General features: G+C 37.8%; 1 protein-coding gene across 13 annotated transcripts in view; it reads left to right on the top strand.

Moving 5' to 3' along the window:
* Positions 1 to 22,647, top strand: part of TBL1XR1 (TBL1X/Y related 1) — a 144,314-nt gene that overhangs the window by 98,639 nt on the left and 23,028 nt on the right. For 11 of the 13 annotated variants that reach the window (XM_053918101.2, XM_053918092.2, XM_071220572.1 and 8 more), the window contains 3 exons: positions 8,472 to 8,574; positions 18,694 to 18,839; positions 22,208 to 22,430. In XM_053918101.2, the coding sequence (XP_053774076.1) occupies positions 8,517 to 8,574; positions 18,694 to 18,839; positions 22,208 to 22,430 (427 nt within the window). In that variant the 5' untranslated portion in view covers positions 8,472 to 8,516. The remainder of the gene's footprint in view (positions 1 to 8,471; positions 8,575 to 18,693; positions 18,840 to 22,207; positions 22,431 to 22,647) is intronic. The other 2 variants (XM_053918102.2, XM_071220578.1) reach the window with 1 other exon arrangement.

Raw genomic sequence — 22,647 nt, 5'->3', positions numbered from 1 at the left:
AGCTCCTCTGAGGCCTTTTGGACATAAAAAGAAACAGGGCTGTAGCTAATGTCAGTTGAACTCACATCAAAGCTGATTTGGATTGGTTGCTAGTTTACTGTTCTCAGTCTTGAGAGTTTTGCTGAGACTTAAAATTGCTTAACTGAGAGTCAAAATTAGTGCTCCCTTGCATCAAATCAATGGCAAATGTTCTATAAACACCATTTTTTGTTTTGTAAAAATCACAAGGTATTGTGAGCTGTACAAAAATACAAAATACAAAAATGTACAAAAATTAGGGCCTGTGTGTCAAATCCAACCCAGGCGATGGGTTGGATTTGACACACAGGCCCTAATTTGCAAATCCCCTGGTCACAGTTAAAACAGTTAATAGTCATCAGGAGTCTGTTACTAATGAATAAATGATTTGGTATACTATTTGTCTATGTCTTTATATAAGTCACTGTTTGTTTATAAATAATAGTTAATCCTAACAAGCATCATACCTAAAAGTACTTAAATGTTTCTTAATGAGATGGGCTCATTTGTTTTCCCTTCCCCTAATTCTTGGAGACATCCATCTGAGCTCTGATAGTTTTAAAAATCTCTGAATGCAGTTTTGTGAGTAAGCCTATTAAAAGTGCTTTATTTCAAATCACTGTGTGACCTGGCGTATTCTGTTGGCCTGTGAGATTCATACGAAATGCCCTGTATACTTTACTGACTTGGATCTTTGACGTTTAGAAGTGAAAGAGATCATCTGTCATGCTGTCTTTAATTTATATTTGAGAGCTCTGGATCAGAATGAAAAAAGGAAGGAAAATAATTTAGACGTTAATCCCTTCCAAGTTACAATCATCCTTTAAATTCTTAAGATTTACCAACATCGGATGTTTGGTGACCATTAATCGAATAACAAAACAAACGGCAACAATAGCCAAACGAAGGAATTCTCACGGCACAGAAATTGGCCGTAACTATTTAAAAAATAGTAAACTAGCTTTTATAGAACATGTACACATTGCCAGGCACAGTCTTAATAAAATTATCGGAAAGATGATCATGTGCCACACTTGGAAGGTAAAAGTCAGTGCCAGTGTCTGCTCATTTACCTTCACAAACTGTCTTGTCTACCTTTTTATTTAAAGCTGCTTCATTTTTCTTGGGGCAGGGGATCAGGGAGAGGAATGCTATAGACTTTTTACTGGGACATGATATTCAAATTATTAAAGATATCCTCTTAAACTTACTGATTTATTTTTAAAGGATATTGTCTCTTTTTTAATAGTGTGAATAAAAGTTATCTAATGAGATTGGGTCTTTAAAAATTTAGTTTAAACTCTGCATTTATCCTAATGTTATAAATGGTAGCACCTTTGTTTGTTGTAAGGAAATACACTACTTTGCTTCTCTTTGGACTTAATGTTACAGGCAGCCATGAAAAGATATCCTTAAAATGTTTGACAAATAAATCATAGTTGTACTTCAGAGCTAATACACAGAAAAGTAAATATACTGTTGTTTATTATTAATGCTTTAAGAAATTAGCCAAATTGGTTTTGTTTTTTGCTTTTAATTTGATTAATATTATATAAAAATAGCTGAATTATGTTTCATTTAGAGTTTAGTGTTTCTTCTTGAGAATATCAGATTGTTTCTAAATCCTGATGTTGTAACTTTGTAGTTTAGAAAATTCAGTAAACATGATTTCATTTAGTAAAATTTTGTGCAACCTCATAGGATTTAGCATAGCAAAAATTGAGAATGTACTTCATGCACATTTTAAGCTGTATCGCCAAAGACTTCAAGTTCAGTCTTAAAATATACCTTCCTTCATTGTACCCTATATTTCATACACACCAAAGTGTTATTACCTAATATTGATAGAATTTGAGCTGTTATTTTTAATCTGGGACATTAAGAGTAATACACTTTCTGCTGCTGTTCCTGAGAATGATTCGTGGGAGGGGGCATGAGAAGAAGGGGCCAGTGGGGAGCAGAAGATTTTGAAATGTTAATGTATTCTGCTAATCTCGTCGTCTTTGATAATCACAGGACAGGATGGGCTCCTAAAGATAGAAAGAGGCAAATTCTCAAAAAGGCAGATCCTAGCAATTGTGAACTTAATAATTTTAAAGATCTCTAATGAATGATCAAGTAGAGAGCTTGTAAGAATTTGTGGTATAAAATGGGTGTGTATCAGTTTGCCAGCGTTGCCTTAACCAGTTACCACAGATCAGACGGCTTAAACAACAGAAATGTATTTTCTTGCAGTTCTGAAAATCGGAAGGTCAAGATCAGGGTGTCAGCAGGTTTGGTTTCTTTTGAGGCCTCTTTCCTTGACTTGCAGATGGCCACCTTCTCACTGCATCCTCACATGGCCTCTCTGTGCACATCCATCCTGGTGTTTCTTCCTCCTCTTACAAGGACACCAGTCCTATTGGGTTGTGTTCACATCATTAAAGGTCCACTCTATTGGCCGCATTTTAACTTAATCACCTCTTTAAAGCTCCCATCACCAAATAAAGACGCATTCTGGGGTACTGGAAGTAAGGGCTCAACATAGGAATTCTCTGCAGCCCACAACACGACAGTAAATGCCGTGACTTCACTAACGGATAGATTGATTTAATCTCTCTCCTCGAATTTCAGTTTCCCTCCACACACACTTTGTGTTTGTTATGATAATTCGGTATTTTCACTGTGTGTCTTGGTTTTAATAAGACAATTCGGCAGTTTTCTGTGATAACTCAGTGGGTTTCAGGGCGACAGCTGAACCAGCAGCTTCCCAGCAGATTGAGAACTCACCCCCGCCAACCTAATAATTTTGTTACGTGGTTCTGTGTGGGTTCAGAAAGGGTACTGCGGTGGTCTGTGGCCGCAGAGACTGGCTGACCGTCCTGGAGTGCTGTCCGCATCATAGTCCGTGTAAGCTGTGCGCTCTACAGCACGGGGCCTCGGCACGTTAGGCCACAACTTGGAATTAGCCGCTCCTTCAGGACCCTCCAGTGCTAAGAATTTCCATTCCTTATAGTCATTACATTATTCTCCATTATGCATTCCATACTGGTTTTCATGTTTTCCTACACCGAGGACAGTTTAGTATTTGAATAACATTTTCTGTATACACAGATCTGTGTATGGAAATGCTATTCGAATATCAGTACTCTTACCTTAAAATGCCGAATATAACCCCGAAGAGGAAACAGAATGCTAATAAGGCCCAGCCCCCTCCATAGCATGTAGCATTTACTCAGTAAATGTGAATATTCTTTCACCTCACTTTCTTTATCATGCAGATCAATGAGAAAGCAGTGTGCCTACAGATAGGAGCAAAGGTAATGTCTCATACTTCAGGTATTTTGAGTTGAAAGGCATATTAGCTCCTTCAGCTGTGCCTATCACAGAAACCTTGTGTGTAGGTCACCTACATTTTACATACTTCGCCTGCCTGAACACTCAGACTCAGGGTGTGTGCTCTCATAATTTCATGTAATTTTTCTTATCTAAGTTGGAGTTAATTGTTGTCTCTCTCCCCAGCAACCTGTAAAGTCACAGGGTCTGTCCCTGGTCTCCTTTGTTTAGCCGTGTCTCTAGCATCTGTCAGAGTACCTGGCACATTGGAACATGGGAAGTGCTTAAAGTACTCACTGCGTGAATAAAATACATTGGTCAGAAAAAGTGCTTTAGTACATTTCCCCCCCCCCCATAACCTTTATTTACGTCTTGCATGGCCATTGTAGTGTTTGCTTTCCACTGGTCACTGCCTCACTTCCCAAACACATCGTTTGGGCTGGTTTATCCCCCCAGGTGATAGGAGTGCAGCAGTCCCCCGTCGCTCGTGGTTCCACTTGCCATACTTTCAGTAACCGTGGTCAAACTGGTCTAACAATCAATGTTAAATGGAAAATTCCAGAAGTGAACAGTTGACAAGTTTTAAAGTACTTGCCATTCTGAGTAGCGTGACGAAATCTCATGCCATCTGGATCTGTCCTGCCTGGGACAGGACTCCACCCTTTGTCCGCATCTCCACGCTGTGTATGCCACCTGCCCTCTGTCATTTCAGTAGCCATCTTGGTTGTCAGATCCACTGTCACAGTACAGCAGTGCTTGTTTTCAGGTGACCCTTATTTTACTTCATGATCACCCAGCGAGCAAGCTGGCAATTTGGATTGCCAGTGAGACGTTGTAAACTGTTTCCTTTAAGTGAAAAGGTGAAAGTTCTCAACGTAATGAGCAAAGAAAAAACATATGCTGAGGTTGCTAAGATCTTTCCTAAGATTGTGGCATCTCTTTCAGGAGGGAAAAGAAGGAGGGAAGGAGGGAAAAGAAATTGGTGCTAGTTTTGCTGTTGTATCTCACATGCCAAAGTTACGGCCACAGTATGTGGTCAGTGCTTAGTTAAGGAAAAGGCACATATTTGTCAGATAATGTGCAAATAAATGAAACTAGACCAACTTCTTACACGCCACACACACGAATAAACTCAAAATGCATTAAAAAATTAAACGTTAGACTTGAAGCCATGAAAATCGTAGAAGAAAACAATCTCTTATATCTCATGGCAATATTTTTTCTGATATATTGCATTGAGCAAGGGAAACAAAAAATAAACAAATAGGACTACATCAAACTAAAAAAGTTTTACACAGCAAAGGAAAACATCAACAAAAAAGAACATCCACTGAATGGGAGAACATGTTTGCCAGTGATACCTCTGATAAGGGGTTAATATCCAAAATTTATAAAGAACTTACAAAAATCAACACTAACAACAGTCAAATTTAAAAAATGGACGAAGGACCTGAATAGACACTTTTCCAAAGAGGACATATGAATGACCAATAACATTTGAAAAGATGCTCAACATCACTAATCATCAGAGAAATGCAAGTTAAAATCACAATGAGATATCACCTCACATCCTGTGATAATGGTTATCATCAATAAATCAACAAACAACAAGTGCTAGTGAGGAGGGAAAACTTGTGCACAGTTGGTGGGAATGCAGATTGGTGGAGCCACTGTGGAAAGCAGTATCGAAATACCTCAGAAAATGAAAGACAGAAGCGCCTTAATGACCCAGCAGTTCCACTTCTGGGAATATAGCTGAAGAAACGACGAAACATTACTTTGGGAGATTATGTGCATTCCTGTGTTCATTGTAGCATTATTTACAGTAGCTGAGATTTGGAGCAGTCCAGGTCTTGGTCGGTAGATGAGTGAATAAAAAAGCTGTGGTACATTTACAAAAGGGAACAATACTTGGCCTTAAAAAAGAAGGAAATCATACCTTGCGTGACAACGTGGATGGACCTGGACAATGTTATGGCTAAGTAAAATAAGCCAGTCAGAGAAAGAAAATACCATAGACTCTCACTCATATGTGGAATGAACACAATAAACTAACAAAATAGGAACAGACTCAGAACAGACGGGAGGGTGGTTGGGGGGCTAGGTGAAAAAGGTGAAGGGACGAAGGAAACCCCCCCGAAACGTAGATGCAGACAGTAGTGTGGTGATCACCAGAAGGAAAAGGGATTGGGGGGCAGGGGGAATCAGTGGTGGAAGGGCTTGAGATGGTGAGCACAGTACAATAGACAGATGACGTGTTTTATAGAACTGTGTGCCTGAAATCTATGTAATTTTATTAACCAGTGTCATTCCAGTACATTCAATAAAAAAGAAAAAAAGAAGCCATGTTCTACCTGATTGTGGAACCACTAAGTAGTTTATAAGTTTTAATCTAAATTAAAATGTTAAAGTGGGAAGGAGGAAATTATTTTTCTATGTAGTATGTCAGGTAGTTCATTTTCTTCTTACTTATAAACAGTGTTGACCTGAACCTTTATTTTATGTCTTTTAGTACAATTGTAAGTGGTTTTCCCCCAGTTTTATTGAGATATAATTAACATACAACATTGTTTCAGGTATACAACATAATTTGAGATATGTGTGTGTATATATATGTACACACACATATATACACACACACGCACACACACATATATTGTGAAATGATCACAATAAATTTAGTTATATTCATTGAAAAAGGATGGAAAAGATACTAACTCTGGGTAGAAGACATGAGCAGAAACGTTTAAATTGAAAGTAATTGCTAGAAAGCATTGAGTCTATACAAATATTTCAGCAAGGGATCTTCTGCAATGAGAGAGAATTTTATTATAGCCTATTGTTGTTAATGCTTAATTTTATTGTTGGTACTCTCTTACTGTGCCTAATTGATAAATTAAACTTTGCGTAGGTATTTATACATAGGAACAGTCATAGTGTGGTATATGCAGCATTTAGTATTGTCTGTGGTTTCAGGCACTGAGATTCTTGGAATGTCCGCACGGATGAGGGGGGTACTGTATGTTGAACATTCAGGTGATTAACTCTGTACTCTTTGAGGTAGTATTTTGTGGGGGAGGTGCCTTTTTCTTTACATCAAGATAGCTGTTACTCTTCCTCCATGGTTTCTCATCTCAGTATCTGGAAATACCAGCCACCCAGATATCCTAAAAGAACTCTGAGTCTTCCCTTTTCTTCCGGTGTCCAGCCACCTTGAATCCACTTCTTAAATGTCTTTGGAATCCCTGCACTTCTCTCCACCTGCAGTGGCACAGTCCAGGTTCTTCAGTCTTCTGCTAGATTTCTGCAGCACCTTCCTAACTCTTTACTCCTCTTTTCCAGTCCAGTTGCCTTCCAGTCTGTTCTTCATATTTGATCCAGGATCTTTAAAAACGTAAATCAGGTCATTCACCTATGCTGTTTAAACCTTGTCAGTCCATTAATTTTCTCAAGGTGATGCTTTCAAAGCCCCTTAGGACACAGTTTTTGTCTGGATTTCAAGCCTTCATGGTTTGCTACTTTCTCCTCACCCCGCCCTTTTGTTGACTGTTACTACTCACTGAGTTATTTCCATTCCCTGCCTTCCTCCCCCAAACTTTCACGTTCTCATTTTGCTCCTGTCCTTCAGGTCTAAACACCAGTGACACTTTCCCTGAGCTGTATTCCCAGGCACTAAATTTGGTTAGGGTTTCCTCTGTGTGTGTCCCGCCGGAAAATTGTTGCAATTCCTTGTCTTTTTTTCCTTTCTGAGATACACGCTTGATGAGTGCTTAGTCACCACTCTTTCCACAATCTAGGGCAGTAGCTGTTCCTGTCACATAGTAGCCTGCTCAAGTGCTTGTTAACTTGTGACTTTTTTAAAAAAGATTTTATTTATCTTTAGAGAGTGGGGAAGGGAAGGAAAAAGAGGGAGAGAAACACTGACCCATCGCCTCTCCTGTGCGCCCCGACCAGAACTGAACCCGCAACCCTGGCATGTGCCCTGATTGGGAATTGAACCGGTGACCTTTTGCTTTGCAGGGGGATACCCAACCAAGCCACACTGGTGGTGGTCAGGGCTGTTCATTTGTGATTTTAAAGTATACTGTGAACTCTCCAGCATAAAGGATCCATGAGGTGGCAGAACAATCAGCACAGACCCATAATGTTAGGTACCCTTTTATGCGAGATGTTAGGACATCTTTTGTAAACAAGGGACCAAGAAACTGTAGCTATTAGCTCTTTTATTAGACCAGACTTAAGAATGCTTTTTATTTGTTATTTTTAAGTGCTTGGAAATAAAAAAAAAATTGTGACACAACAAATTCATGTAACGTTCAAATTTCAGTGTCCCTAAATAATGTTTTATTGGAACATAGTCATACCCATTTGTTTACTTACCGTTTGCTGCCACTTCTGTGCTGCAGTCGCAGAGTTGAGTGGTAGTGACAGAAGACTGTGTGGCCGGCAAAGTCTTAACACATTCACTCTCTGGCCCCGAACAAAAAAGGCTGCTGACAACTGCTTTAAATCCCTTCTGTGACAGGGGAATGGATAAGTACAGTAGACAGGTTTGTTATGCCCTAGTTCACTGGTTTTCCCTTCCTCCCAGTTCAAGGTTTCGGGATATCCAGTGAGACAATATCATTGGAGTTTTCAGAATTGTATTCCAGCCTCTCTGCCTTACATACTTAGAGCTTTTGGAAACTTGTACACTGCAGATTAGATGTTGACTATGCACAGACCTCAAACCTTACAAACTTATGCAGACAAAAACAAGCTCACCTTCCTCCCCTCTTAGCCAGTGGTCTAAAATCAGTCTTTCCTAAATATTTTGATTCTTAAAATTTACTATTTTTATAGTTAAAGAGAAAAAGGACCAACTTTTTATGCTGTTTGATCATTCAAGTGTGATGCTAAAGCCTTTTTATAAGTTTTGAATCATTTTTGTCAACATGTTATCTTGCAGAAAAATAGACCCAGCCATGGGTTTGTAATCAATTACTGTTGGGAGTGACTTTATTTGTAGGGTTTATTATTAGGCAATATAGAACTTTTTTCATTATTGAATAAAATCAAATGGTTTTGACAACATTGTTTACATTTTGTTTAAAATATTACATTGAGAAAATACTTAATTGACTTTGTTTTATTTTTAGGGTTATATCCTGTGTTGTGACCTCATGGTTTAAGTGGGAATAAAGATGAGTATAAGCAGTGATGAGGTCAACTTCTTGGTATATAGATACTTGCAAGAGTCAGGTGAGTACTTTCATAAAGTAAATAGGCCTCAAATTATTTTAATATTCTCAAAATAACCTCTTATGCATTTGAAATTTGTATCAGTCCAAACTGTTGAACTTTGTATGTTTCCTTAAATGTCTGGACTGCCATTTTAAAGCTATGTGTTACTGCATGGTTTAACTCTCTGACTCTTTCAAATATGTTCGCATCATCTCAGGGAAGTACTTGGAAATAATGGTTTGGGTTTCACTGTTCAAAGAGCATTTTTACGATTTGTTCTGGAATGAGATTATTGTACACAGGACCATGAACTCTCAGATATCATCAGTTTAATAACGTATATTCAGACCCTTAGCCAAATGTTACTGGTCCTAATTGGGGTAAGCATTTCAAAAGCTAAATTAACCATATTTTTTCAGAATGTTTTTATAAGTATTATCCAAGTTGATTATGTATATCCATAACCTGAATTCTTACTGATGTGTTTATTGGGGGATAATTAATAAATATAAATTACTGAAAGCCATTTGTTAAAAATATTAAATGAGAGATCATCCAAGTTTTCTAGACAGAAGTGCTGTCATAAAAGAGAAGGAAAAACGACAAGCGAAAATGTGGCATGGATTAAGCAAAACAAACTATACGAGGATAAACGGGCTGGGTGGGGCATAGGACGGTAGAACAAGTTGACAGCAATGTAAGTGCAGGTTGTTAACATGAGATGGAATTACTTAGTGCTTTGAAAATATGCTGGAGTGGTTGAATTTTAGAAATTGTAGCTTAAATTTATTGGAATGTTTTAGTAATAAGGCGAGGTGTGTACCTCCAGAAAAAATAGAATTTTTGGTAGTTGTGTGTAAGGGAAGACAAAAGAAATAAGAGTAGGACATTGAACTCTCAATTTTGGTTTTGAAACTCCGGTTATTGTTCTTACAGGGTCCAGCTAGTTGCCCTTCCTTATAGAGGGAATGTAAACATGAGCTTAGATCTTAGATCCAGTACTGGCTGAGATTTTCCCAGCTGCACTCCAGTTCTGAGCTTTTCCCTCTGGTGGAGGTTTCCTGTTTTCAAGCCTCACTGCTCTTCTCTGGCCTGGAACAGCTGGGAAAATGATGTCCAGCAAAGGCAGGGAGGCGAAAAGAGAGAAGAAATGAATGTAACCAACTAATGTAGAATAACTTGCTAGGAAGCTCTGAAATTAATAGATCTTGTTTTGTTTTCTTTTTCAACGGGTAAACTAGAATTGAAGGCAGATCCAAAGAGGACATCCATAGCCTATATTAAATAAGATAAAATCATTAAGAAAGTAGAAAAAGTAGAGACCTAGTGATTGTTACATATATAACATATTTGCACATGTTCAGATATTGTCATGTAGTACTTTTGGACAAAATGGAAAGGATTTCTTGGGCCGAAACAAACTTTTTTCTGCCTTAGAATTCTGACCGCTGTTTAAGCTAGAGTTTTGAGGCCTTGGACACTAAAGCAAAATACATTCTGAAGGATCAGTGGATGGGCAATATATTGTAATGAACGGCTTGTAGATGTATTGTAAAGGCTGTTATTTAGGTTGAACCATACGAAACCACTGTTTCTGGAGATCAGAAAAGTTGAACAGCTCGGCAGCATCTTGTGGTTCAGGCCTGTGCTGAGGTGAAATAGGGCAGGGTGGAGGTAGAGTTGTTAACGAGCACTCAGGTCTTCTTGTTTCCAAACAGGAGTCTGCGGATTGATGTTTTATGTTGCTACAAGAGAATACAACAAGGAAATGGGGCAGTAAAATAATTAATTTTTGAAAGAGTACCAAGTGATTAAATATTACCAAACATCTTCTTAAAGTCGGTTATGTTCTCAGAGAAAACCCTTCTAAATTCCAAGTCTTGAGATGTCTTGCATTGCAGAAAAAATACAGCAAGAATTATATTAAAAAAATTTTTTTTCTGTGGTAGGCTGATATTTATCACAAGTTCTTTTACGTTGTTTACTGTATTCTTATTCTTTGTGCATTCTTTAGAAAGCTTTATACTTTATACAGAGTGTACTGGTGATGAAGTATGATGTTAAGCCACATCTCTAAAACTGAACAACAGTCCATTCATAAAATTTAATACTTACATTACGATTTATGGGGGGAATGACACTCAACTGATGATGACATTTTGACTTAATGGCAGTTTTTCTAGGGTTGCAGCCTGTCAGGATTTAAGAGCTACCTACACCAGAATTCTGAAGTTTGACCCTTTGGTCACCCGTGTCACCTGAGCACAGTGAATGGGCTCAGGAGTACACATTTCACAAGTGCCCCTGGAGATTCTTAGGCATGATAAAGTTGAAAGCCATTGATCGCTAGATTATCCTACAGCTATGTAGGACAATTAGAACTTGACATCAGGTATGTAGCATGTTCACAGTTTCTTGAAAGAAAAATATCTAATAAATATTTGAGAGAAAGTAGAAAGCATGAAAGGTACACATTGAGATTTGGAATGTGAGAATATCTCCTAAAGAGGGAGCTGCCAGTAAAAGTTGTGTATTTGTGTTTGTAGGTAAGCTTTTGCAGGAATAATGAGACCTGTTTCTATCATAATGGACATCATCAGACATTTCTTTTGAAATTACTTATAGAGATAGGAGGTGAAAAAGAGTTTAAGAAATTTATGAGCTATCAACTAGGGACAGGTTTCCGGCAGAGCTCATAATCTAACCCATCTCTGCACTTGCCACTATTCCAAAGGCCCTTTCTTGGTTCTGATTTCCATTTGTACATAAAGATTGCCTTTTTTGCATTTGGTTCAATCTTGGAATCACATAGTCCTGAAATCCCTTCTCTTGGGATTCAATGTATTTATCACCATAATACATAAGGGATATTATTGAGAATTAATCATTAAGTGTCTAAGAAATATAATGTAAATTACTCTTTTGGGCCATAAATATTTCTCTTGAAGAAGTTAAAACAAAAGAGAAGAAATGAGAATCTTAACACTGCCACTGTCCCCATGAAGTAGTGTGACTCGGAAGACGAGGGAGGAAGAAGAGAAACCTTGATGACGAAGTGTCTGTGCAGAGGCATTGAAGAGCCGCTTGTAAAGGCTTACCCAGAGGAAAACAAAGTTTCCTTCTTGCTGGCCTCATCATGGAAAAGCTCTTAGTCACAAGTTCCAAAAACCACGTTATGAACGTTCGGTTCTGTTTTACTAAATGTAGGACTGAGAAATAATGTTTTTCAGTAAGAATGTCTAATATTTGTTCTCTGCAAACAGTGTTTAATGTTGATTGGACCAGATGGTATCCATCTCCAGAGGGGATAAAATCACTTGAATTTTTTCATCTTAAATGCTCTTTGTGGTGATCATTCTATTATGAATGTTATCAGCAGTGAAATACATTAGTCTGTTAAAAATCCTGTCCCCCTCCCCCCCTCAAATTACTTAATTTTCTCAGCTCTTCAGTTTCTGAATCCATAAACTTTGTTGCTTGTTAAAAAGGGATTACATTGTGGTATTTGGTTTCAAATGAAATAAGCTACCCTCCCCTAGTCATTAAAACTAAGTAAGAGAAAAGTATATTTATTGTAGGATGTTTTTATTAAGGGTTGTGACTTCTTTTTCTCAATTTTATCTCTAGAAAGTTCACCCTAAGCAAATTACTTTGGTCATCACCATTTTGTTCTTTTATGAACTAGATTTCCATATTCAACAAATACATCCTAGGGAATAAAATTAGGTTTTTTTTTCTCTCTTTTGATAATTGAATGTATTTGACATGTAGTACTGTCAGTGATGATTGACTTGATTCATTATGCTCCCTTTAATTAGTGCTTACCCAAGGACATTAATAATTTGATTGCCCTAATAACTCATATCTAGCAACCACATGCAGAAGCTGTACATGCTAAATTGTGTCTATATAACCGAACCTGATAGCAGTGTTCATTGTAAAATTGCTAAGCTAGTTTGGACATTTTTAACCCTTCCATCCCACCTTTGCAATTTCCCTGGATTCTCCTGTAGTTATTCACAGTTTTGGTTTAATTTTTTCTAGGTAAGTTGTTCCTGGTAGTTATTTGTGAACTTTGTGGCACTCATTTCTCTTGTTCCTTTGTGTAATGTATAATTTTATTTGGCCTAAATTGTGTATTTGGTGTGGGGGAGAATTCTCGAGTGTAGATTCAACTGTCATCTATTGCATGTTCATTTATAATGTACTTAAATGTTGGGTGTTATGAAACAGTTGTATTTTGCATATTATGATTGAAGACTAGCTTGAAAATGCAAAAACAGTATGTTGTTATTACTGACTTTCCAGATTGATTCTGAGTAGTAGTATTTTTAAAAATCCTCATGTTTTTATAATTGAAGCTTATTTTGGCATATAGCCTCCATTTGTGAGGAGGTAATGATACACGTAGGCTTGAAGGTTTGGTCCAGTAAAGAGCATCTTGTCTCCTGTACCGCATCCTCCTCCTCTGTTTTCTAACCTTTTCTCAAAGTGGTGTTGAGTCTCTCAAATACAGGCTTGCAGCATGCCACTTTTTCTGAGATAATGCTTGCTTCCCACGTTCTGTTTGTTTATAAGATCCCCCGTCAAATACAGCGCCCCCCACGTGCAGTGCACACTTAACATAAATGTGATCCTAGTGAGCACAAAGTAACCTGAATGTTTATGTGTAACATTAAAGGTTCTAACTTACAACACCAAAATCCACTTACTCACTTTTTAAAAATTGTATTTATTTGTTTTTTTAGACAGGGGGGAAGGGAGAGAGAGAGGGAACAAAACACCAATGTGTGGTTGCCTCTCGCCCACCCCCCACTGGGGACCTGGCCCGCAACCCAGGCCTGTGCCCTGACTGGGAATCAATTCAGTGACCCTTTGGCGTGCAGGCCGGCACTCAGTCCACTGAGCCACACCAGCCAGGGCCCTTTCATTCATTTTTTAATTGAACGATCTCATATTAACTGCTACAGTGGCTAGTAAAATGTCAGCAAATGATTGTAGTTTCTCTGGACTCAGACAAAGGTAACTGGGCTAGGTAAACATTCCTTTGCATATATGCTTCTGCTGGTGCCATTTATAAGCACACTCACAGCAGGCAGGATGAAGTCAGGTTAATCCGGCTATTAGTGATGTGCCCCGAGCCATGAAGACCTAGCATGAGGAGAGCTCAGAATCTGGAATGTCCGCCCTTAGTCTTTCTTTTAATTTATTAGTCAGGATGGTCAGCTACAACAGAACAAGTAGATACGCAGAGTTTTGCTTTATAATCAAATAAAGAATGAATCGACATTGATTTGACACGCAGTTGCACAGCGGGCGTTACCATAAATGCTGGTCGTTACCGTATTTTTACACTTCGAAATCAGTTCTTCTCTTCTTGTCACCTGAATGACAACTTTTTGCTGATGGAGGAAATTCCAGTTACTCATTCCTACTGACATACTTCTTAAAAAACAACAAAGGTTCTTTAAATAGTTGCCAAACAGAACTTGTTCAATCTTAATAGTAACCTTTTTCTTTTCTTAGGAATACCCTGCATAGTGAGGGTATAGGGAAACATATAATTTGCTGATGCCATATAAATTTGCACAATTTGGTGGGAAAGCAATATGGTAATCATGAAAACTCCTTTATAATGCTTATGTCCCTTTGAACTTTTGAGGGAATCCATCCTAAGAGGAAAAAAAAATTATACCTGTCCAAACCTGTACACATAGATATTTGAGATAAGGTTGTTTTTAAATAGTGAACATTGAAAAAGTCCAAATGTCCAGCTATGGAATGAATAATTTACTAGCTGAGTACTTTTATTGGTTAAATACTATGATAATACATTTTTTTTAGAAAATATAATTTACATGAAATGTTCATAGTTGTATATATTTTAAAGAGCAAAATTAGGGCACAAAATTGTATGGCCAGAGTGTTTTATTTTGCTGGGAAAAAAACAATATGTAAAGTAAAAAAGAAAAACATTAACAATTGCATTGGGTTTTGGTATTGTAATATTTTTTCTTTACATTTTTTTTTTGTTGTTTTCTTTTTTCTAAATGCTGGGTCTAACTCTTCAATATCAAAGATTCCTTATAGCATTCCCCCCCCCTTCTTTTTACTTTTTCTAAAACCTTCAAGCATTTGGTTGTGGAACTTTTTGTTATTGTTGTTCAAATGTGTATTTATTTTTTGACAGTGTACCTGTGAAAGAAGTTGATGGATCATTTTGCAATTCTAGGTTTATTTGTTTTATTTATTTATTTTTACTTTCCACTTAGAGTTGACAAACACTGTTGTATTAGTTTCAGGTGTAGAGCATAGTGATTGGACATTTACACGGCTTGTGAAGCAGCCCCCCCAATAAGTCTTGTACCCATCTGGTACCATACACAGTTACTATGTATCATTGACTATATTCCCTATGCTGTACTTTGCATCCTTGTGACTAATGATTATGGAACCTTTAGAGTAAACAAAAATCTAGGTCTATAGAACAGAGTTGGAAATGGATTTGGGGTTAAGGTGTGTGTGGTGATGTTAGCATCGACATGATTTTTTTAGGGTTTTCTGACATGAAATAGGACCTCGGCTAAATCAGATGTTCCTTCCAGTCTATGGCACTGTGTTGTGGTAGTACTTAACCTTTGCCTTTATTTTCTTGTTGAGACACCCTGTACCATAGCCATGAGGCTTGAGGCCCATTTTCATGTTCCTGTAGCGCTGGCTGACTGAGGATGAGCTCCCCTTTAAGAACACACTCCCTATCATCCCAAGGGAGAACACTCTCTGAAACAAGCAACATTCAGAAAATGGTTGTTGTGTGGTCTCTTTCCTCACATGAGAATGGTGCGCGATCTCCTGCGTAACCACACACACTCCTGCCAATGCCTGTCTCATCGCTGAATTACGGTATACTGAAGTCCATGGTTTTCAGCTTCAGTCCTCTCTGGATTCTCCTTTCTGCCTCCCGAACCTTAATCACCCTAGTGAATGTGTGGAGTGCTTGATTATGGAGGTATTATTTATATGAGGTTCGCTCTCACCCCTGACAAGAAGGGGTGCTATTTTAGGTAATCAGGCCAAACGTCAGTATTTCACGGATTTAGGTTGATCCCTTTGTCTTCTACTTTTTAAGTCAAAAGCTGTCCTTGGAAAAAAGTATTTCCTACATACATATGTACAGATAAATGGAAATATTTTCTAGCATAACCCTGATTTAAGGTTTTTTTTTGTTTTTCCAAGAAGATTTAAGTCATGCTTTTTCTGGATTCATAGATTTTCTGATGTTTCAAGACATGTTATAGTAGAATTGCATTCTGATTTAACACATATTTATTGAGCACTGGATAAATTAGGTAACGTTCTATTCTTCCAGAATTAAAAGATTACTAGATGTAAAGCCTTTCCTCAGGCAGCCTAGCGCACACCTTCACACAACCATAGACGCACATTGTGGTAAGTGCCATCCAAATCAAATGATTGGCGTAGAAGAAAATGATCAGAAATGATCAGCCGGGGGGCAGCGAAAGGAAGGACTTCACCTCCATTCAGATAGGAGAAAGCATAGGGGCACGTAAGGCCCAAAGGCATGTAACAAGTAATGTTAGTCACTTGAATTAAAGGTGCAATGGGAAGAAGTGTGTGGGTGTGGAATTGGGGGGTGGTGGGGTGAACCTGGACAGATAAATAGGGTCAGATTACAAAAGTAAAAGTGGCAGACTTAGGAGTTTGGTCTTTATTGCGAGGCTGGAGGGCTCATTGCAAGTGCCCAAGTAAGGAGTGAGAGGATCAGTTTTTGTCTTACAAGTAGGAGTCTAGCTGTAATGTGGCAGATGTGCTGAGCGGGGAAGACAGGAAGGAACTGATGGCAGTAACAGTCCAGGCCAGAGGGTCATGGGACCAAACTCCAGGTTCTGGCAGAGCAGGAGCACTGGTGACGGAGACCAGAGAGAGGGGCTAACAGAGTCTGGTGAGATGCCCGCAGTAGAAGTGGGAGTGGGGATGACTCTCAAGTGTGAGGAGGGCAAGTCAGAAATTTCTAAGGAAAGGTAGGTTAAGCAGGGAAGAAGAAAATAATTTTGAACATAATGATTTTAAGCTGCCGTGTAGTGCTATTACTAGAAATAAAGAAAAAGACGATAGTTGAATCCAACGTTTATTTATGCAGAGTGTTTAAGTGTGAACCTTCTTTAGTGTAAACATCAATGAGAAGTGCCAAAACAATGCTAATGACCTCTTCAGGGTTGTTTCTTACCATTTAAGAACATCCTAAGCCGTGTGTGCCGTAACCTGAGGTAGATGTAAGCACTTGCTGATAGCTTCTCTCCTTATCTGACAGAACAAACTGAGGATATATGTAACATTCCAGCCAAAAAATGACATCTTTTGAATATCCACATGCAACTCTTAGGGTATTCTTGGACATAGGCTTGGACTGTATCATCTAATTAAGCAGGGTTTACATGTAATAATTTTAATTTTTTAAGTTGACTCATGAATTAGTGGAGAAATCATGGGCTTTGCTACAATTTATAAAGGTCATGAAAATCAAAACACTTTCAAAACCGTACTACTAAGGCGTGTTAATATTTCATGCACTGCTGACCCCACTTTCTAACACCTTAAGCTGAAACAGAAGAACAGTGTTGCCATTTTTTGTTTACTCTTAGTAAGCAGGAGCTCACTCTGCCTTAGCTTTATTTTTCACCAGTTTCTAACTGTTTAGTAGGAACAGTACAGCATAGTGGTTATGGCCCTGGTTTCTGAATGAATCCTTATTCTCTTAATGGTTATTTTCCCATTAACTAATTTAGATTATAAAATAATCCAAGTATATATGCGTACATGGTGAAGACCCTCTATAAATGATACCGTTTATCTTGAAATCCTACTTAAATCTTAATATCTTAAATTCTAAGCCACTTGGCTGTTCAGTTTTGTTTTCCCTAGCCATGATTTACTGCAGAATTCATTGAGAGAGGGGTATGTAATTGAAAACAAAATCTCCTACCTCACTGCTTATAGATTTCAGGGCCACATCTCTTACCCTTTCTCCCCATCTTCCTTAGTCTTTATTCTCTACTTTCTACCCTGATGATCTGAAACCTACTCGTACTCAAGTGGTGATGGGTTTCCTCATAAGGACAGTGTGCAAAATGATGGGTCCCCCCCCCCATTGGTATGTTTGATAATGATCTTGTCTGTTGGCAAAATCATGAGGTTAAAATGAAAGTCTTAAAGGTATTTAACACCTTTTCACTTCTCACTATGGGTAGTTACAGGAATGGAGTGATTGGGTGTCCCAAAGAGGGAAAGAGCCACGAGGAAAATCAACTGAGATGTAACTTGGGTGTGTCAATTTACTAGAATTTTACTTTTCACTTTGAACTTGGCTTGCATAAAAAGCAAGGCTAACATAAAGAGATTTTTGTTATGTATGTGTTTTGGTTTTAAGTATTTCAAATAAAAATTAAAGAATTGCTAATGGACACAGAATGGATTTTCACTTGCTGTCCCATTTTCTAAAGCTTTTATTTAGGTGGTTTATTAGTAAGTGGCAAAGAATTAGTAATTTTTTAGCACTTAACTTATACACCGGGTTTGGAGCAAAGTTATTTTTCATTATTAAATTTTAATTTTTATTTCTTAAATTAGTTTTAGTTTGCTTTTTATTTCCCAAGTAGTTTCTAAAAACCTGCAAAAGATTGAACTTATGAGGCGTTGGACAATTTATGTGAAGAGATTTAAATATACTAGAAAAATATTTAATGTCGCTTAATTTATCTTGGCCTAAATTATCTTAAGTGAAGCAGTTGAGTCACATGATTTCCAAATGCTTTTTTCCAACTTTAAAGATTGACACTATTTGTTGAAGGAAATGATATGCTACTGCTAAATTTCATATGTACTAGAAATTTAAAATAGGACATTATATAATTAAATTGCAAAGGAAAATATATAAAAACTAACACATTTGGATTTTAATATTTCTTTTGTTTAAAAACATATATTTGATCTTAGCTAACAGTCTGGAATTTCAAATGGGTGGAGTGTGATTTTGAAAGATTACGGAGGTTTTTCATTTGTCTTATAGCATGTCGCCACTAGGAGAATAACTTCTTACACCTTTTCTTTTGCTTTTAGGATTCTCTCATTCAGCATTTACCTTTGGTATAGAAAGCCATATTAGTCAATCAAACATAAATGGTGCCCTCGTCCCACCTGCTGCATTGATTTCTATCATCCAGAAAGGTCTGCAGTATGTGGAGGCAGAAGTTAGTATTAATGAGGTAAGGAATACTTATTTCAAATATTCTTAGTCTTAAGTATATTCTTAAATCTGATATCCTGTTTGCTCATTCATTATCTGACTTCAGCTTCTCTGAATTAACACAGTGAAGGGTGGTGGTCTTGATGTAACGGTCGGGTCCCACAGGCAGAGTACGTTGGCTACGACCTGTAAGGATTGTTATCTATAGCTTATTTCACTTTAAATGGTTTTATAAGTAAACAGTAAGAAGCAGTTTTCTTTGAAACAACAGCATGGTGCTGTGGAATGCTAAGCCCATACTCGATGGTCTGAAAAATTAGAAAATCTCAGATTTTATTTGGTTATACCTGATTTGGGAGGCAGTTTATAATTAAAGCTAATTCTTGATACTGTTGCCTATTTAAGGTCCATATATTGGTAGTTTAACTCAGGATTCAGCCAGCTATGTCCCATGAACCAAATCCTGACTGCTGCTTGTTTTTTTGAAGTTTTATTGGAGCATATTCTGCTCATTCATTGACATAACTGTCTCTCTAATTTTGTGTTAATGTGGCAGAATTGAGTAGTGGTGACAAAACTTACGGTCTGCAAAGCCTAAAATGTTTACTGTCTGGTCTTTTACAGAAAAGGTTCACAAACCCTGGTCTAGCTGAAAATTTTCACATGGTCAGGATTAATGATATGTGTAGCTTTTACCTTCTTTTCATTTCAGAGATTAACATGTCCCCCTTCCCTTTCACAAACACATACTGTGAAAAAATGCTTTTGCAAGTATTTTAATGTATGTTTATAAAACTGAAACATCCATGGTTCCCATATCAGTATTTATTACTATGATTACATAGTATACTACAATTGATTTTGTTAACTATGCTTCCTCATCTCTGTAAGTAAAAAATCCACTAATACTAAATGAAATGTGTCCTCACTGTCTTAGCACTTAACTTCCAAAAGTATCCTTTACAGAGGGTGATAAACAATTTCCACCAGTGGCCAGAGATGAAGTCTCATTTTATCTGAAAAAACTTTTTGTAGATTCAGTATAGTACTCCACAATGTATCTGTGTAGGTTATAATATTTTTAAGTTACAATTTAAAATACTTTCACCTACCCCTCAAATACTCCATTATGATCAGCAACTTAAAAAGGTGAGATGTGTCGGTGCAACTCAGCACCCGTCACACCCTGCAGATTGTCGGTAGTACCTGTTCATGGGCTTAGTGAGCCAGGCTTCACATATGCGTATTGTTAGCTAATTTGCACTGTTTCTGTTGGGTTGGCCAAAAAGTTTATTTAGTTTTTCTGAACAATGGCTCTAGTAATGTTTAGTTGTCTTTAACTTCATTTGAAACAATTTTGTTAGACTATATTGTGACAGGTCTCATATCAGCATGCATTTAAAAAAACTTGTCAAAATTGGTGAATTTTTGTGTAGCCATTTTAATATTGAAGATGGAAGATGATTTGTAACAATTTTGGTATATTGTGTGTTATTATTTTGAGGAAGGTAAAAATGCAACTGAAACACAAAAAAAGATTTGTGCAGTGTCTGGAGAAAGTGCTGTGACTGATCAAAAGTGCCAAAAGCGGTTTGCGAAAAATCTTGGTACTAATGACATTTTTAACTAAATAATTCTTTGCTGTGGGGCTATCTTACGAGTTGTGTCCGGAAGGTATCCAGCCATGTAATATGAAACATAGAGACATTTATTGAAGAAGATACAAGAAACATTGTACATAGGAGAATGATGCCTCCAGTCCCCTTCAGAGTTGGCAACTTGGGACCTCACACAGCTCTCCCAATAGCCATCAGATGCCCCATCATATTTTCCTGAATCTCCTTGAAGGTCTGAAATCTCGTTCCTTTCAAAGGTGATTTTAGATTTGGGAAAAGCCAGAAGTCACAGGTGCCAGATCTGGGCTGTAGGGGGCTGAGTCATCTGGGTAATTTGATGTTTGGCTAAAAAACTCTGCACGAGACATGATGCACAAGTGGGCGTGTTGTTGAGATGAAGCTGCCAATCACCAGTTGCCCATAGCTATGGCCTTCTGAATCATCCAAATAGTTTCTGTGGAGGAATCTTCAAGCTTAATGCAAAATTTGAGGCAGGCTAGTTGCTGTACTTGCTCAGTCATTTTGAATGCGACAGTCACACAGTACACATGCTAACTCACCAGCATCTACCGCCCCCACTGACTAGTACAGTGAAGTCATCGTTGTTCATGCGTATGCATCCCAGTCCACTCTGCTGGGCTGCCAGGTTACATGGATGTTGCGCAAACCGTTCTTGTTATATTACCAGTGGCTGGACTTTTTCATGACAGACCTCGTATGCATTGGAAGATGCTTAGCAGCACCCCTGGCCTCTACCCACTAGAAGCCAATAGCAGGAGATAGCTGACAGACTCAGAATATCCAAATCAATGAAGTTATTGGTGAGGATAAAAAATGTGTCTTTTATTTTAGGAATAAAAGGACTTTTTGGCCAACCCAATATTTCTGACTTGTTCTGTGCTGTGTTTGTGTCTCCTCTTGTGCTTGCTGGAGAGCTTTTATTAATTGTGAACTTCCTAATATCCATGAGAGGAGCTTTGGAAAATTTAAGGAAGTCCATAAAATTAAAGAGCACCAGCCCGTGAGTTAAGATGGTGCTTCTCAAATGTTAGTGCACATAAACACCCAGAGAGCTTGTTACAACACACTTCCTAAGCCCTTCAGAGATGCTGATGCTTCTGTGGGTTTAAACCTACATTTCTAACAAGTTACCAGGTGGTAGTGGTCCTTGGATCATACTTTAAGCTGCACTGGTTATGAGATGCCAGCGCCATTGCCTAGGTGGGTGCCTTTAGCAAGTCTTTAACCTTACTGTGCTTACCTTCCAATATTAGTAAAATGAAATATTGTACAGTGTGATATCTGAGGTCTTCCTGTTTTAATATTTTCATCAAATCACAGGAAACTTTGGAGTCCTACAAAGTTATTTAAAAGTTTTTAGTTTTAGAGAAGTATTTCCAAACCTCTTATTGTATGAACAATTTCATATTGGTCATTGCTTTTGACAGAATTTGGGCATGCAATTAATTAATAAACCTTTCTGTTATCTGGGTCTACTTGTTATTATTTCTTTCAATGTGTCAGCTTTATCTGCGCAACGTATAACAATAAGAACCAGGTGAGGAGGAAAAAATTAAACAGCTGTTTGCAGTTGCTTCTTGAAGTTTTTCCTTCTTTCCTCTGACTCCTTTCTTTCTTAGATGCATTCAGAAAATTATCTAAAAGTACTTTTGCCTTGGAATGAAGCTTTTCACTTCTGTCTTTGCTTGTGTGAATACAAATTACCCTAAACGTGTTACCTTTGACTTCTCTCACAATATTCCAAATCCAGGATGGTACCTTGTTTGATGGGCGACCAATAGAGTCTCTGTCACTGATAGATGCCGTAATGCCTGATGTAGTACAAACAAGACAACAAGCTTACAGAGATAAGCTTGCACAGCAACAAGCAGCAGCTGCCGCAGCTGCCGCAGCTGCCACAAACCAACAAGGATCTGCAAAAAATGGAGAAAACACAGCAAATGGAGAGGAGAATGGAGCACATACTATAGCAAGTGAGCTGAGATAGAATTTTTAAAAATTACTTTTCAGAAGAATGTTTTGCTTTATAGGGATGTCACCTCTTCTAAACTGAAATAACATCATCTCTATCCTTTATGCCAACTTGTTCCCTTAACTCGTATCACACAATTCAGATTTTTGTTCCTAAAGATCCAAAAAGCCAGATTTACATTCATGGATTTTATTTTGTTTTTAAACATATTTAGAAAC

The sequence above is a fragment of the Desmodus rotundus genome, chromosome 2 (genome assembly GCF_022682495.2).
Source record: "Desmodus rotundus isolate HL8 chromosome 2, HLdesRot8A.1, whole genome shotgun sequence".
Taxonomy (NCBI): domain Eukaryota; kingdom Metazoa; phylum Chordata; class Mammalia; order Chiroptera; family Phyllostomidae; genus Desmodus; species Desmodus rotundus.
The sequence above is the reverse complement of the archived record's forward strand: the minus strand, read 5'-3'. Positions and strand labels throughout refer to the sequence as shown.